This window comes from Gopherus flavomarginatus, chromosome 1 (genome assembly GCF_025201925.1).
Source record: "Gopherus flavomarginatus isolate rGopFla2 chromosome 1, rGopFla2.mat.asm, whole genome shotgun sequence".
Classification (NCBI taxonomy): domain Eukaryota; kingdom Metazoa; phylum Chordata; order Testudines; family Testudinidae; genus Gopherus; species Gopherus flavomarginatus.
Window position 1 is genome coordinate 107,440,667 of NC_066617.1, and position 12,402 is coordinate 107,453,068.

At 39.9% G+C, this 12,402-nt stretch overlaps 1 protein-coding gene across 3 annotated transcripts in view; it reads left to right on the forward strand.

Moving 5' to 3' along the window:
- The window catches only part of WASHC3 (WASH complex subunit 3), a 32,346-nt gene extending 21,035 nt beyond the window's left edge, over positions 1–11,311 (forward strand). For all 3 annotated transcript variants that reach the window (XM_050946316.1, XM_050946325.1, XM_050946306.1), the window contains exons 6-7: positions 3,417–3,481; positions 10,874–11,311. In XM_050946316.1, the coding sequence (XP_050802273.1) occupies positions 3,417–3,481; positions 10,874–10,958 (150 nt within the window). In that variant the 3' untranslated portion in view covers positions 10,959–11,311. The remainder of the gene's footprint in view (positions 1–3,416; positions 3,482–10,873) is intronic.
- Positions 11,312–12,402: the final 1,091 nt, after the last annotated feature.

Consider the following 12,402-nt stretch of genomic DNA (forward strand, 5'->3'; position numbering starts at 1 on the left):
TTAACCAGTTACTGATCCTTGAGAGGACCTTCCCTCTTAACCCATGACTGCTTAATTTGCTTAAAAGCCTTTGGCGTGGTACCTTGTCAAAGGCTTTTTGAAAATCTCGACTGGATGATCCTTATGCATGTGTTTTCTGACACCATCAAATAATTCTAATAGATTAGTGATTAGCTGTGTTTTTTATATATATATATATAAATAAAAAAATTGGGATTACATTTAGTCTGAGCCTCTGTTATGGTGTTTTTAAATAGTTTCCATTCATCTTGCACACATTTCACTTTTGTGACTCTTACTTTTAATTTCCATTTAACTAGCTTCCTCATTTTTATGTAGTTGCACCTCTTGAAGTTAAATGATACTATGATTTGTTTCAATGGTATTTTTCTGCCCCCATAAGGATGTTACATTTTATTACTTTATGGTTGTTATTACCAAGTGGTTCAGCTATTCACCTCTTAGACCAGATCCTGTGGTCCACTTAAGACTAAATCAAGAATTGCCTCTCCACTTTTGAGTTCCAGGACTAGCTGTTCCAAGAAGCATTCATTAATGGTGTCAAAATTTTCTCAGCATTCTATCCTGAGGTGACATGAATCCAGTCAACAATTCTTCCTGTCTAAGTTGCCCTATGTGTGGAAATGAAGGCATTTCGGAGAATGCGTCCCATTGACATCCTGGACTTTAATCTCTTTCCTAGCAGCCTAAATTTGGCCTCCAGGATCTCTCTCCTACTTTTCCCTATGTCACTGGTACCTACGTGTACCATGATCATTGCATATTGTCTATCAAGATGTCTTGAGAGGTCTGCAAGATTCGCACCTGGCAGGCAATTCACCACACGGTTCTCCTGGTCATCTTCTGGAATCCCCCACTGCTATTAACTGTCTCTTCCTAATAACTGGGTTCCCTGCCCCTACAGTGGTAGACTTAATGAGACGAGACCATGACATCATCTGGAAGGATTGTCCCAACTATGGGATTGTTTCCTTCTGCTCCAGTTTGATGTTTTCCTTCCCTCAGATTTTCATCCTCCTTAACAGCACAGAGGCTATCAGACTGTGGGGTAGAAAGTCTCGTCTATATATCTCTGTCTCTTAGCTCCTCCAGTTCAGCCATTCTGATTTAAAGAGCCTGTACTCGGTCTCTGAGGGCCATGAGTTGCTTGCACTGAATGCACACATACAGCGCCTGTCCACGAGGCAGGTAATTATACATGCTTCACTCAGTGCAATAAACTGGAAGTCCCTCACATCTGCACCCTGCCTACTCTAGGACTTCCTCTATTACTAAAAGTGAAACTTCACCAGTGCTAGACGATGGTGGGAAAATGACTAGTGAAGTGCTTTTGTAGATGAGATCAAATCAGGGTTAAAAACATTGAAGGGACTACTTCTAGCAATGATGAGGTAGTTCAATCTCGTTGTCTATAAATCACTGAACAGCCATTGTGTAATATTACTTGTCCACTACCTTATGCACCAGATTTGAACTGGCCATGGGGTGACAGACTTAAATCACTGATTTAAAACCGCAAGCAGGAAACCTTAATTTAAATATCAATTTTAATCATGTATTACATTTGTACTTTTTAGTCATTTTCCTGAAGAAAGACTGAATTCTAATTTGTCGGTAGTCATTAAAACACGTTTATTTGCAACTAAATATAGCCTTTACACTAAATTTGGTGCTTCTTTTTGCTAATCGGGAGGATACGCTATATCTCTACAGAATTTAAGCAATTGTATAGCTTAATTTACATTTTTTCAGATTCTTAATTTTTATATTTTAGAAAATGGTGAATGATGAGTTTCTTATTTACTAGATGAATTTTTTACCTGTGCTTTATGTTAAACTCTATTTGGATGGATACTCAGATTAAATTAATGCACAAAGCCAGCATTTTAATTTTGTATTAAATTGGTATTAAATGTCCTGGATATATTTTTTGCATTTAAAGCTGATTTACTAAAGGAAGTACTAACTGTAGTAAATTATTAATTATTTATTTCATCTGATTATTGTTGGTCACTATGTCCCTCAAGGTTTTGGAACCAGTAGATTTCATCCTCACGCCTAATTTTTATTCATAGATTGGAAGAAGAAGAAAACAAGTTTTCCTGCTTTTTCAACTCCCAATTTGTTTCTTAGTTTTGAATGAACTAATCATTAAACTGAAATGAAGAAAATAATCTCTCTGCACCTACAGAGGAAGCTGCTGCTGTCAAAAGATGGTTTAACACTTCAACAAATTCTGGTTCTAAGTGCTTCATCAGTAGCTTCCACCCATTCAGTGGTTTGACTTTCTTTAAAACTTAGTAGCAAATATGTACTAAATATTTATTTTAATAGATTTTAATAAATGTAGGTCTTAACATTGACAACCTGTCAAATGTAATTCAATAGTTTTTTAAAAAAAATAAACCTTTTTATTTAATTTTAAATAAAAAAATCCTTTAAAGTTTGTTTTAATCATCTTTTTTTTTTAATCCCGCCCCAACTGGCTACCTAAAGGCAGAAAGGATGTGCGTTCAGTTATGGGGTTCAGTCCCACTTCTTGCAGTGTTAAGCAGTCAAATGTTTGCTACTCTTTGCATTGTAATGTGTAATTGATAACTTCTCTTTTCATCTTTAAACACAAACAAATCTAGTTGTATCTTGTGTACCAAGTAGTTTGCCCTTTTTGTGGACTATAACATATTAGAATACTAATTTGAAAGCATATGGAAAGTATTGATGGAGCAGTGTCTTTATGAATTAAGTAACTTTGGATGGTTACAAAAAATTAACAAGTCAGGAAAGAGTAAGATAGAAAATACTTGAACATCCTTTGTTGTAAATTAGGATTAGGGCCTAAAGTTAAACATGCATGTACATAATTGTATTGTGAGTAAAGTTACACATATGTGAGTAAGGTCAAAGCCTTACAGTACTAGGCACATTAGTAGTGGTAAAATGACTGATTCTTCCCGAAAGGGGTTACAATCTAAACAGACAATATACAGATGAGGAATGGGATATAGCAAAAAGCAAATGGTTGAACAATGAAGTTTAGAAAGTGTCTTGTTAATGCAATGATTTTTGTTTTGAACATACACTACATAAACAGTGTCAGCTGTATTGCTGATGCCTACAACTGTAAATGCAGATCACCCTCTCTATTCCTTGTTTAACTAGAGAAATCCCTCAGAAGTGTAAAATGAACAATTGGCCTTTTTGCTCCAGGTGCCACCATAGCTAAACAGTTTCCATATATTTATTCAGCAGCAGTGATATGGTTCAGTCAACACAGCGAAGCATTGCACATGGTCTGTGCCTAAAAGCAACTGTGGAGTCTAGTTGTTCCAGTAGATTTTCACTTTTTGTTTAGTAGTAATATACCCCTTAAACACTTTTTTCCCCCTCCCTCACAGGGTGTTCCTGTAATGGCAATAAGAAACAAAATGATTTCTGAGGGGCTAGACCCAGATCTCCTTGAGTAAGTAATACTTCTATCTTTATACTAAGGTTGGAGTGCTACACACTTAAAGGCTTCAGTCATGCTGTCTGGAATGGTTAACAACTGAGAGTGCTGTCTCAGGGCAGGTATCTCAAACAGGTGGTATGTTCTACAATTAGATTTTACCAAGCCAGTAATGAATGTGAACTCCTGGATCACTAGAAGAGTCTTACGATGGAGTCACAGACAGTCCCCTTGTACTCTCCAGTCTATCCTACCACCTCAACAAATTGGATTTAGTGATAAATGGTCACACCAAAAATTGAGGTTGCTTTCAGTCCCAAGAGACCTCAGATCAATTGGGACCCTAGATCTTACACCAAAGACCATGCCTGTAGCCAATCCTACAATAACCTACCTGAAGTTTTATAAAATAAATGTGGGCTTCTCTGCTTAGGGGTCCTATAAAGGTGCCAGCCAGCCAGGCAGCGGCATAGACAGCTGCAGCGTCACAGGAGCCAGCAAACGGAGCTGTGAATAGGGGAGTTTCAGTGGGAGTTCTGTTGGAGGAGAAGGTTCTTGTATTTTGTGTATTGTATTTTGTAGTTATATGTGTGGAGGCTGATGGGGCAGTGTGCTTGGAGAGAAGCTGAGCCCTGATTAGGGGGCGGGGCTTCTCTGCTTAGGGGTCCTATAAAGGTAGCCAGCCAGTCAAGCAGCAGCATAGACAGCTGCAGCGGCACAGGAGCCAGCAAACAGAGCTGTAAACAGGAGTTTCACTAGGAGTTTGCAAGGGAAGTTTGCGGGGGAGACTTAAGAGAGCTAGGCAGAGGAATAGACAGGCTAGCGAAGGGAGTGGATGGTGTTCTACCGGTGTTCTGGTGCCCATTGAGGGGTTTGTTTTGCTGTGCGTGGTGGTGGTTTTGTTTTGTTTCCTGGACTAACAGGTTTTAGGTGGGAAGGCTATGACCGATACAGAGGCAGCAGTGGAAGACACAATGAAGATGACTGGATGTGGAAGCTGTGGCATGTACGTGATCGTGGAGGGAGTACCTGATAAGAGTTTTGTCTGCATGAAGTGCCGCCTGATAGAGTTGATGGAAGAAAAGATCCGAGGATTGGAGATACAGATGGAAACTCTGGTTCAGTTTAGAAGGGGGTTTGAGCAGATGATGGAACAAAGACATAAAGAGGCTGAAGGGAAAAGCTCAAACTTGCAGGTGGAATCAGGACCAAAGAATTCTGAGGGGAGACTGCTGGGTGAGGAAAGTGGACAGTGGAGGCATGTGACTAAGAAAACCAGGCAGAGGAAAAGACAGGCTAGTGAAGGAGAAATAGAGCTCAAGAACAGGTTTGTGGAGTTGGAAAATGAAGAAGGGGCACAGCAGGTGGTTGCTGAAGGTGAGAGGGCAAGGAAGAAGAGAAGAGCAACTAGTCCTGTAGGAAGAGGGGAAGAGTCAATGGAGACAATAACACCAAATATGAGCCCCACGAGGATCTGAGATGGATTGTGGAGGATTGCAAGGGACAGTAGAAATCGAGAGGACTTGCAGCCAGAGGGAACAGGGGATATACCGGAGAATCGCATCATCACCAGGAAAAGGCAGGTCTACGTGATTGGGGACTCCTTACTGAGAAGAACAGACAGGCCTGTAACTAGAGCTGATCCGGAGAACAGAAGGGTGTGCTGTCTGCCGGGTGCTGAGATACGGGATGTGGACCGGAGGCTGAAAAGGATCCTAACGGGAGCGGGAAAAAATCCGCTGATTGTCCTTCATGTGGGAACAAATGGTATGGCTAGATTCTCACTGGAATGTATCAAGGGAGACTCTGCCCGGCTGGGAAAGACACTTAAGGAAATTGACGCTCAGGTGATCTTCAGTGAGATTCTGCGTCTTCCTAAAGAAGGGCAACAAAGGTGTGACAAGATTATGGCAATCAACAGATGACTCAGGCAGTGGTGCTATAAGGAGGGCTTTGGGATGTATGGCCACTGGGAAACATTCATGGACAGAGGACTGTTCTCTTGGGATGGACTTCACCTGAGTAAGGAGGGAAGTAGACTTCTAGGATGGAGGCTGGCACAACTGATTAAGAGTTTTAAACTAGGAATTTGGGGGAGATGTTTTCTTCCCTCTCCCAACCAAAGTGAGAGAGGATATAACTGTGGGTAGGAGAATGGACATAAGGAGGAAGGGTAGTGTAGATACCAGTCTAATAGGTGATACTGGTGGTAGAATGTCTGTGCCTAATCAGGTAAAGAATGTCAGTGAAGCCAAACGGCAAAAATTAAGACTGTTTATACACTAATGCGAGGAGCCTAGGTAACAAAATGGAGGAACTAGAGCTACTGGTGCAGGAAGTGAAACCGGATATTATAGGGATAACAGAAACATGGTGGAATAGTAGTCATGACTGGAGTACAGGTATTGAAGGGTATGTGCTGTTTAGGAAAGACAGAAATAAAGGCAAAGGTGGTGGAGTAGCATTGTGTATCTATTCAATTTATGCATAAATGATCTGGAGAAAGGAGTAAGTAGTGAGGTGGCAAAGTTTGCAGATGATACTAAACTACTCAAAATAGTTAAGACCAAAGCAGATTGTGAAGAACTTCAAAAAGATCTCACAAAACTAAGTGATTGGGCAACAAAATGGCAAATGAAATTTAATGTGGATAAATGTAAAGTAATGCACATTGGAAAAAACAACCCCAACTATACATACAATATGATGGGGGCTAATTTAGCTACAACGAGTCAGGAGAAAGATCTTGGCGTCATCGTGGATAGTTCTCTGAAGATGTCCACACAGTGCGCAGAGGCGGTCAAAAAAGTGAACAGGATGTTAGGAATCGTTAAAAAGGGGATAGAGAATAAGACAGAGAATATCTTATTGCCCTTATATAAATCCATGGTACACCCACATCTCGAATATTATGTACAGATGTGGTCTCCTCACCTCAAAAAAGATATTCTAGCACTAGAAAAGGTTCAGAAAAGGGCAACTAAAATTATAAGGGGTTTGGAGAGGGTCCCATACGAGGAAAGATTAAAGAGGCTAGGCCTCTTCAGCTTGGAAAAGAAGAGACTAAGGGGGGATATGATAGAGGCATATAAAATCATGAGTGATGTAGAGAAAGTGGATAAGGAAAAGTTATTTACTTATTCCCATAATACAAGAACTAGGGGTCACCAAATGAAATTAATAGGTAGCAGGTTTAAAACAAATAAAAGGAAGTTCTTCTTCACACAGCGCACAGTCAGCTTGTGGAACTCCTTACCTGAGGAGGTTGTGAAGGCTGGGACTATAACAATGTTTAAAAAGGAACTGGATAAATTCATGGTGGCTAAGTCCATAAATGGCTGTTAGCTAGGAAGGGTAAAGAATGGTGTCCCTAGCCTCTGTTCATCAGAGGATGGAGATGGATGGCAGGAGAGAGATCACCTGATCATTGCCTGTTAGCTTCACTCCCTCTGGGGCACCTGTCATTGGCCACTGTCGGTAGACAGATACTGGGCTAGATGGACCTTTGGTCTGACCCGATACGGCCGTTCTTATGTTCTTATGAGGTTAACTGTAAAGAAATAAGAAGTGATGGAATGGATAAGACAGAGTCTGTCTGGGCAAAAATCACATTGGGAAAGAAAGCAACTAGAGCCTCCCCTGAGATAGTGCTTGGGGTGTGCTACAGACCGCCGGGATCTGATTTGGATATGGATAGAGACCTCTTCAATGTTTTTAATGAAGTAAACACTAATGGGAATTGTGTGATCATGGGAGACTTTAACTTCCCAGATATAGACTGGAGGACAAGTGCTAGTAACAATAATAGGGCTCAGATTTTCCTAGATGCAATAGCTGATGGATTCCTTCACCAAATAGATGAAGAATCAACAAGAGGGTATGCCATTTTAGATTTGGTTTGGTGAGTAGTGAGGACCTCATAGAAGAAATGGTTGTAGGGGACAACCTTAGTTCAAGTGATCATGAGCTAATTCAGTTCAAACTAGATGGAAGGATAAACAAAAATAGATCTGGGACTAGGGTTTTTTTATTTCAAAAGGGCTAACTTTAAATAATTAAGGAAATTAGTTAGGGAAGTGGATTGGATTGAAGAACTTGTGGATCTAAAGGCAGAGGAGGCCTGGAATTACTTTAAGTCAAAGTTGCAGAAACTTATCAGAAGCCTGCATCCCAAGAAAGGGGAAATAATTCATAGGCAGGAGTTGTAGACCAAGCTGGATGAGCAAGCATCTCAGGGAGGTGATTAAGAAAAAGCAGAAAGCCTACAAGGAGTGGAAGAAGGGAGGGATTAGCAAGGAAAGCTACCTTATTGAGGTCAGAACATGTAGGGATAAAGTGAGAGAGGCTAAAAACCAGGCAGAGCTGGACCTTGCAAAGGGAATTAAAACCAATAGTAAAAGGTTCTATAGCCCTATAAATAAGAAGAAAACAAAGAAAGAAGAAGTGGGACTGCTAAACACTGAGGATGGAGTGGAGGTTAAGGCTAATCTAGGCATGGCCCAATATCTAAACAAATACTTTGCCACAGTCTTTAATGAGGCTAATGAAGAGCTTAGGAATAATGGTAGGATGACAAATGGGAATGAGGATATGGAGGTAGATATTACCACATCCGAGGTAAAAGCCAAACTCAAACAGTTTATTGGGACTAAATCGGGGGGCCCAGATAATCTTCATCGAAGAATATTAAAGGAACTGGCACATGAAATTGCAAGCCCATTAGCAAGAATTTTTAATGAATCAGTAAACTCAAGGGTTGTACAGTATGGCTGGAGAATTGCTAACATCGTTCCTATTTTTAAGAAAGGGAAAAAAAAAAAAGGGATCCGAGTAACTATAGGCCTGTTAATTTGACATCTGTAGTATGCAAAGTCTTGGAAAAAATTTTGAAGGAGAAAGTAGTTAAGGACATTGAGGTCAATGGTAATTGGGACAAAATACAACATGGTTTTACAAAAGGTAGATCGTGCCAAACCAACCTGATCTCCTTCTTTGAGAAGGTAACAGATTTTTTAGAGAAAGGAAACGTAGTGGATCTAATTTACCTCGATTTCAGTAAGGCATTTGATATGGTTCCACACATGGGGAATTATTAGCTAAATTGGAAAAGATGGGGATCAATATGAAAACTGAACGGTGGATAAGGAACTGGTTAAAGGGGAGACTACAACGGATTATACTGAAAGGTGAACTGTCGGGCTGGAAGGAGGCTACTAGTGGAGTTCCTCAGGGATCGGTTTTGGGACCAATCTTTATTTAATCTTTTTATTACTGACCTTGGCACAAAAAGCGGGAATGTGCTAATAAAGCTTGCGGATGACACAAAGCTAAGAGGTATTGCTAATACAGAGAAGGACCGAGATATCATACAGGAAGATCTGGATGACCTTGTTAACTGGAGTAATAGTAATAGGATGAAATTTAATAGTGAAAAGTGCAAGGTTATGCATTTAGGGATTAATGACAAGAATTTTGGTTATAAATTGGGGACACATCAGTTGGAAGTAACAGAAGAAGAGAAGGACTTTGGAGTATTGGTTGATCACAGGATGACTATGAGCCGCCAATGTGATATGGCTGTTAAAAAAGCTAATGCGATCTTAGGATGCATCAGGCGAGGTATTTCCAGTAAAGATAAGGAGGTGTTAGTACCATTATACAAGACACTGGTGAGACCTCATCTGGAATATTGTGTGCAGTTCTGGTCTCCCATGTTTAAGAAGGATGAATTCAAACTGGAACAGGTACAGAGAAGGGCTACTAGGATGATCCGAGGAATGGAAAACCTGTCATATGAAAGGAGACTCAAAGAGCTTGGCTTGTTTAGCCTAACCAAAAGAAGGCTGAGGGAAGATATGATTGCTCTTTATAAATATATCAGAGGGATAAATATCATGGAGGGAGAGGAATTATTTAAGCTTAGTACCAATGTGGACACAAGAACAAATGGATATAACTGGACACTAGGAAGTTTAGACCTGAAATTAGACGAAGGTTTCTAACCATTAGAGGAGTGGAGTTCTGGAACAGCCTTCCAAGGGGAGTAGTGGGAGCAAAAGGCATATCTGGCTTCAAGACTAAGCTTGATAAGTTTATAGAGGGGATGGTATGATAAGATATCCTAACTTTGGCAATTAATTGATCTTTGATTATTTGTAGATAAATATGCCCAATGGCCTGTGATGGGATGTTAGATGGGGTGGGATCTGAGTTACTACAGAGAATTCTTTCCTGGGTGCTGGCTGGTGAGTCTTGCCCACATGATCAGGGTTTAACTGATCGCCATATTTGGGGTTGGGAAGGAATTTTCCTCCAGGGCAGATTGGCAGAGGCCCTAGAGGCTTTTTGCCTTTCTCTGCAGTGTGGGGCACTGGTCACTTGCTGGAGGATTCTCTGCACCCTGAGGTCTTTAAACCCCAATTTGAGGACTTCAATAACTCAGACATAGGTATGGGGTTTGTTACAGGAGTGGGTGGGTGAGATTCTGTGGTCTGCGTTGTGCAGGAGGTTAGACTAGATGATCATAATGGTCCCTTCTGACCTTAAAGTCTATGAGTCTATGTACACACTTAATGTCAAATTGTGCCAGGAGTGATGCCCCATCAGGCACTTATCTTTGTCACATTTCACAAACTAAGCGGGATTGAGCCTAGGAAATACTTGGCTGGGGGACCTCCAAGAAAAAACAGGTTCTGCAGGAAGTGATGCTGGTGATTCATTAGGTGCCATGTTTTCCCATGAGTTTATGCTAACACCATGCCAGAACATTTGTTCTGTATATCTAAGAGTACACTACTTCCTGTATTTCAGAGTAAATGCAAAGGCTTGACTGCTTGTAGTCACTAAAGATCCTGTGACTTTCTGCAAGTCAGATTTTCAGTCTTGGTATCCTAGCCAAATTCCAGTCTGAGTAATTAATTGTTTTTGCCTACCTAAAATTATCCTGCAGTTTTAGTTGCATACCGTATTCACTTCCTGTCATGTACTGTTTTCACTGCTTAATGGGGCAAAGCATGTTCCATTCTGTAATGGTCCTAGAACTCATGAAGATTGTACAAGAATTTGGTTTAATAAATACTGTCTGCTTTCAGCTTTCTCTTCAGGTGCCAGTAAAGCTTCTTTTAGTGACTAAGGAATTTTCTGGTGCTCTCTTAATATGTCTCCAAACTGAACTCTACTGGGTCTCAGAATCCAGCGGACTGCAAGCTCTGAAGTTACACATCAGTTGAAAATGAAGTGGTTTCAACCCAGCATATTTTTATATCTTATATTGTAAACTCGGGTTTTATTGTTTTTAAAATGCTGTGTAAATTTATGGTGAAAGCTGCTAAATAAACCAAGCTATTAGTAGCATTTTGATCATATGTTTTCCACTGGAATTTAACGAAGTATAATCTTCATTTTTAGGACACCAGATGCCTTAGTGCCTGCTTGGGGAGATGAAGTGAATGCAGAAGAAAGTTCTGACAGTGAATCTTCATTTAGTGACTAAAGAAACTGATTTCTGCCTTAGACAACTTCTGATAAGTTGCTATATATTCGGCGCTTTTTACATTATAGCAGGAGAATGGTAAATAATTATTCATATGGCTCAAACAAAACCAAACACCTTTTTTGGTGCTGAGGTCCTCATGTTTTCTTCCAGGAAGTTTAACAGACAAACACATTCAACCGGAACTAAGATCTCAATCGGTATAGCTCATAATGCATTATCACACGCTGAGAAGGCCTTATACAAGATGCTTCTGTCTTGCAGAAGTAAAAAATACTATTTATATTATTAAACTGTCATTTGTGAAACTCTAATAAAGACTTTGGTCTGATATGGTTAGACTTGTAATTTAACATTTTGTTTATCTAAATTCATTCTTCCTATCCCATAGCTTGCAAGCTAGGCTTTTCAAATTGGAATGGCCTAATTTCAGACTGATGCACTGTAGTGTTTCTTATGCGATGGTTTTATACTTAAAGGGTGCAGCAAGAAATACAAAAGTTAGCTATTTTATAATGAACCCAATGAGTTCTGTATAGCAAACTGATCTAAAAATCAGATATTCAAAAAAAATTAAATCTAACTTTCAAAGTGTAAACTGTTATTCTGGCTTCAGACTCTGAATTTGATATAAAGTTTGATAAAGAAATTTCTATTTAAAAAAAGATGAATCTGTATAAATCCAGATTAGAGTGGAGTACAAGGCTGCACAACTCCAGCGAGTTGTTTTGAAAATGGCATTGTGAAGGAAATGGGTTACCAGAAAATTATTAATGGAATTCTGATGCCTTTCACCACTTATTCACTGTGATACAGGTCTGTAATAACCAAGACCACCCTCTGATAGCTGTTTGGCTCATTTGAAGTGGTCTGTGGTCTTAGTCCATCTTATGTTGGACAAGAAACCCTCTCATAATTGGTGTCCTTTTTTGATAGTTTCATCAGAAAAACTAAGGATTAATTTATCCAGATGATAAAGCATCCTCTCACCTCTGGAGGTGGTGTCTTTGAACCAGCGTAAAGCTACATGGGGGGGATTGAAGGGGGGAGAGGTATGAGGAAACCCATTCTGTGCCTGACTTATCCACAGAGCTAATATCTTTTTCTAAAGCACTTAATTCACTGTATGGACCAAACAGCATGAAATTCTGTAAGACTTGTATGATACCATGTGTTTTACATCAAAGTCTTCCATGTACTTGGTCTCAGTGGGTCACAGTTGAATTTCTACACTGAAATGTTAGGCTAAGTGCAGCAGAACTACTAGATTGGCTGGATCATTTAAACAGTGTCTTTTCGCGTTCATCTTAAAACACAGAGGAAAGACTAGAATTGCAGCTTTGATTATGAGCAAACTTATCAGGTTTCATTAAAGAGCTCATTACATCCTCCTGCTTCAGATAAAGGCTTTGCTCCAGCAAGTCATCTGCTCATTCTGTAACTT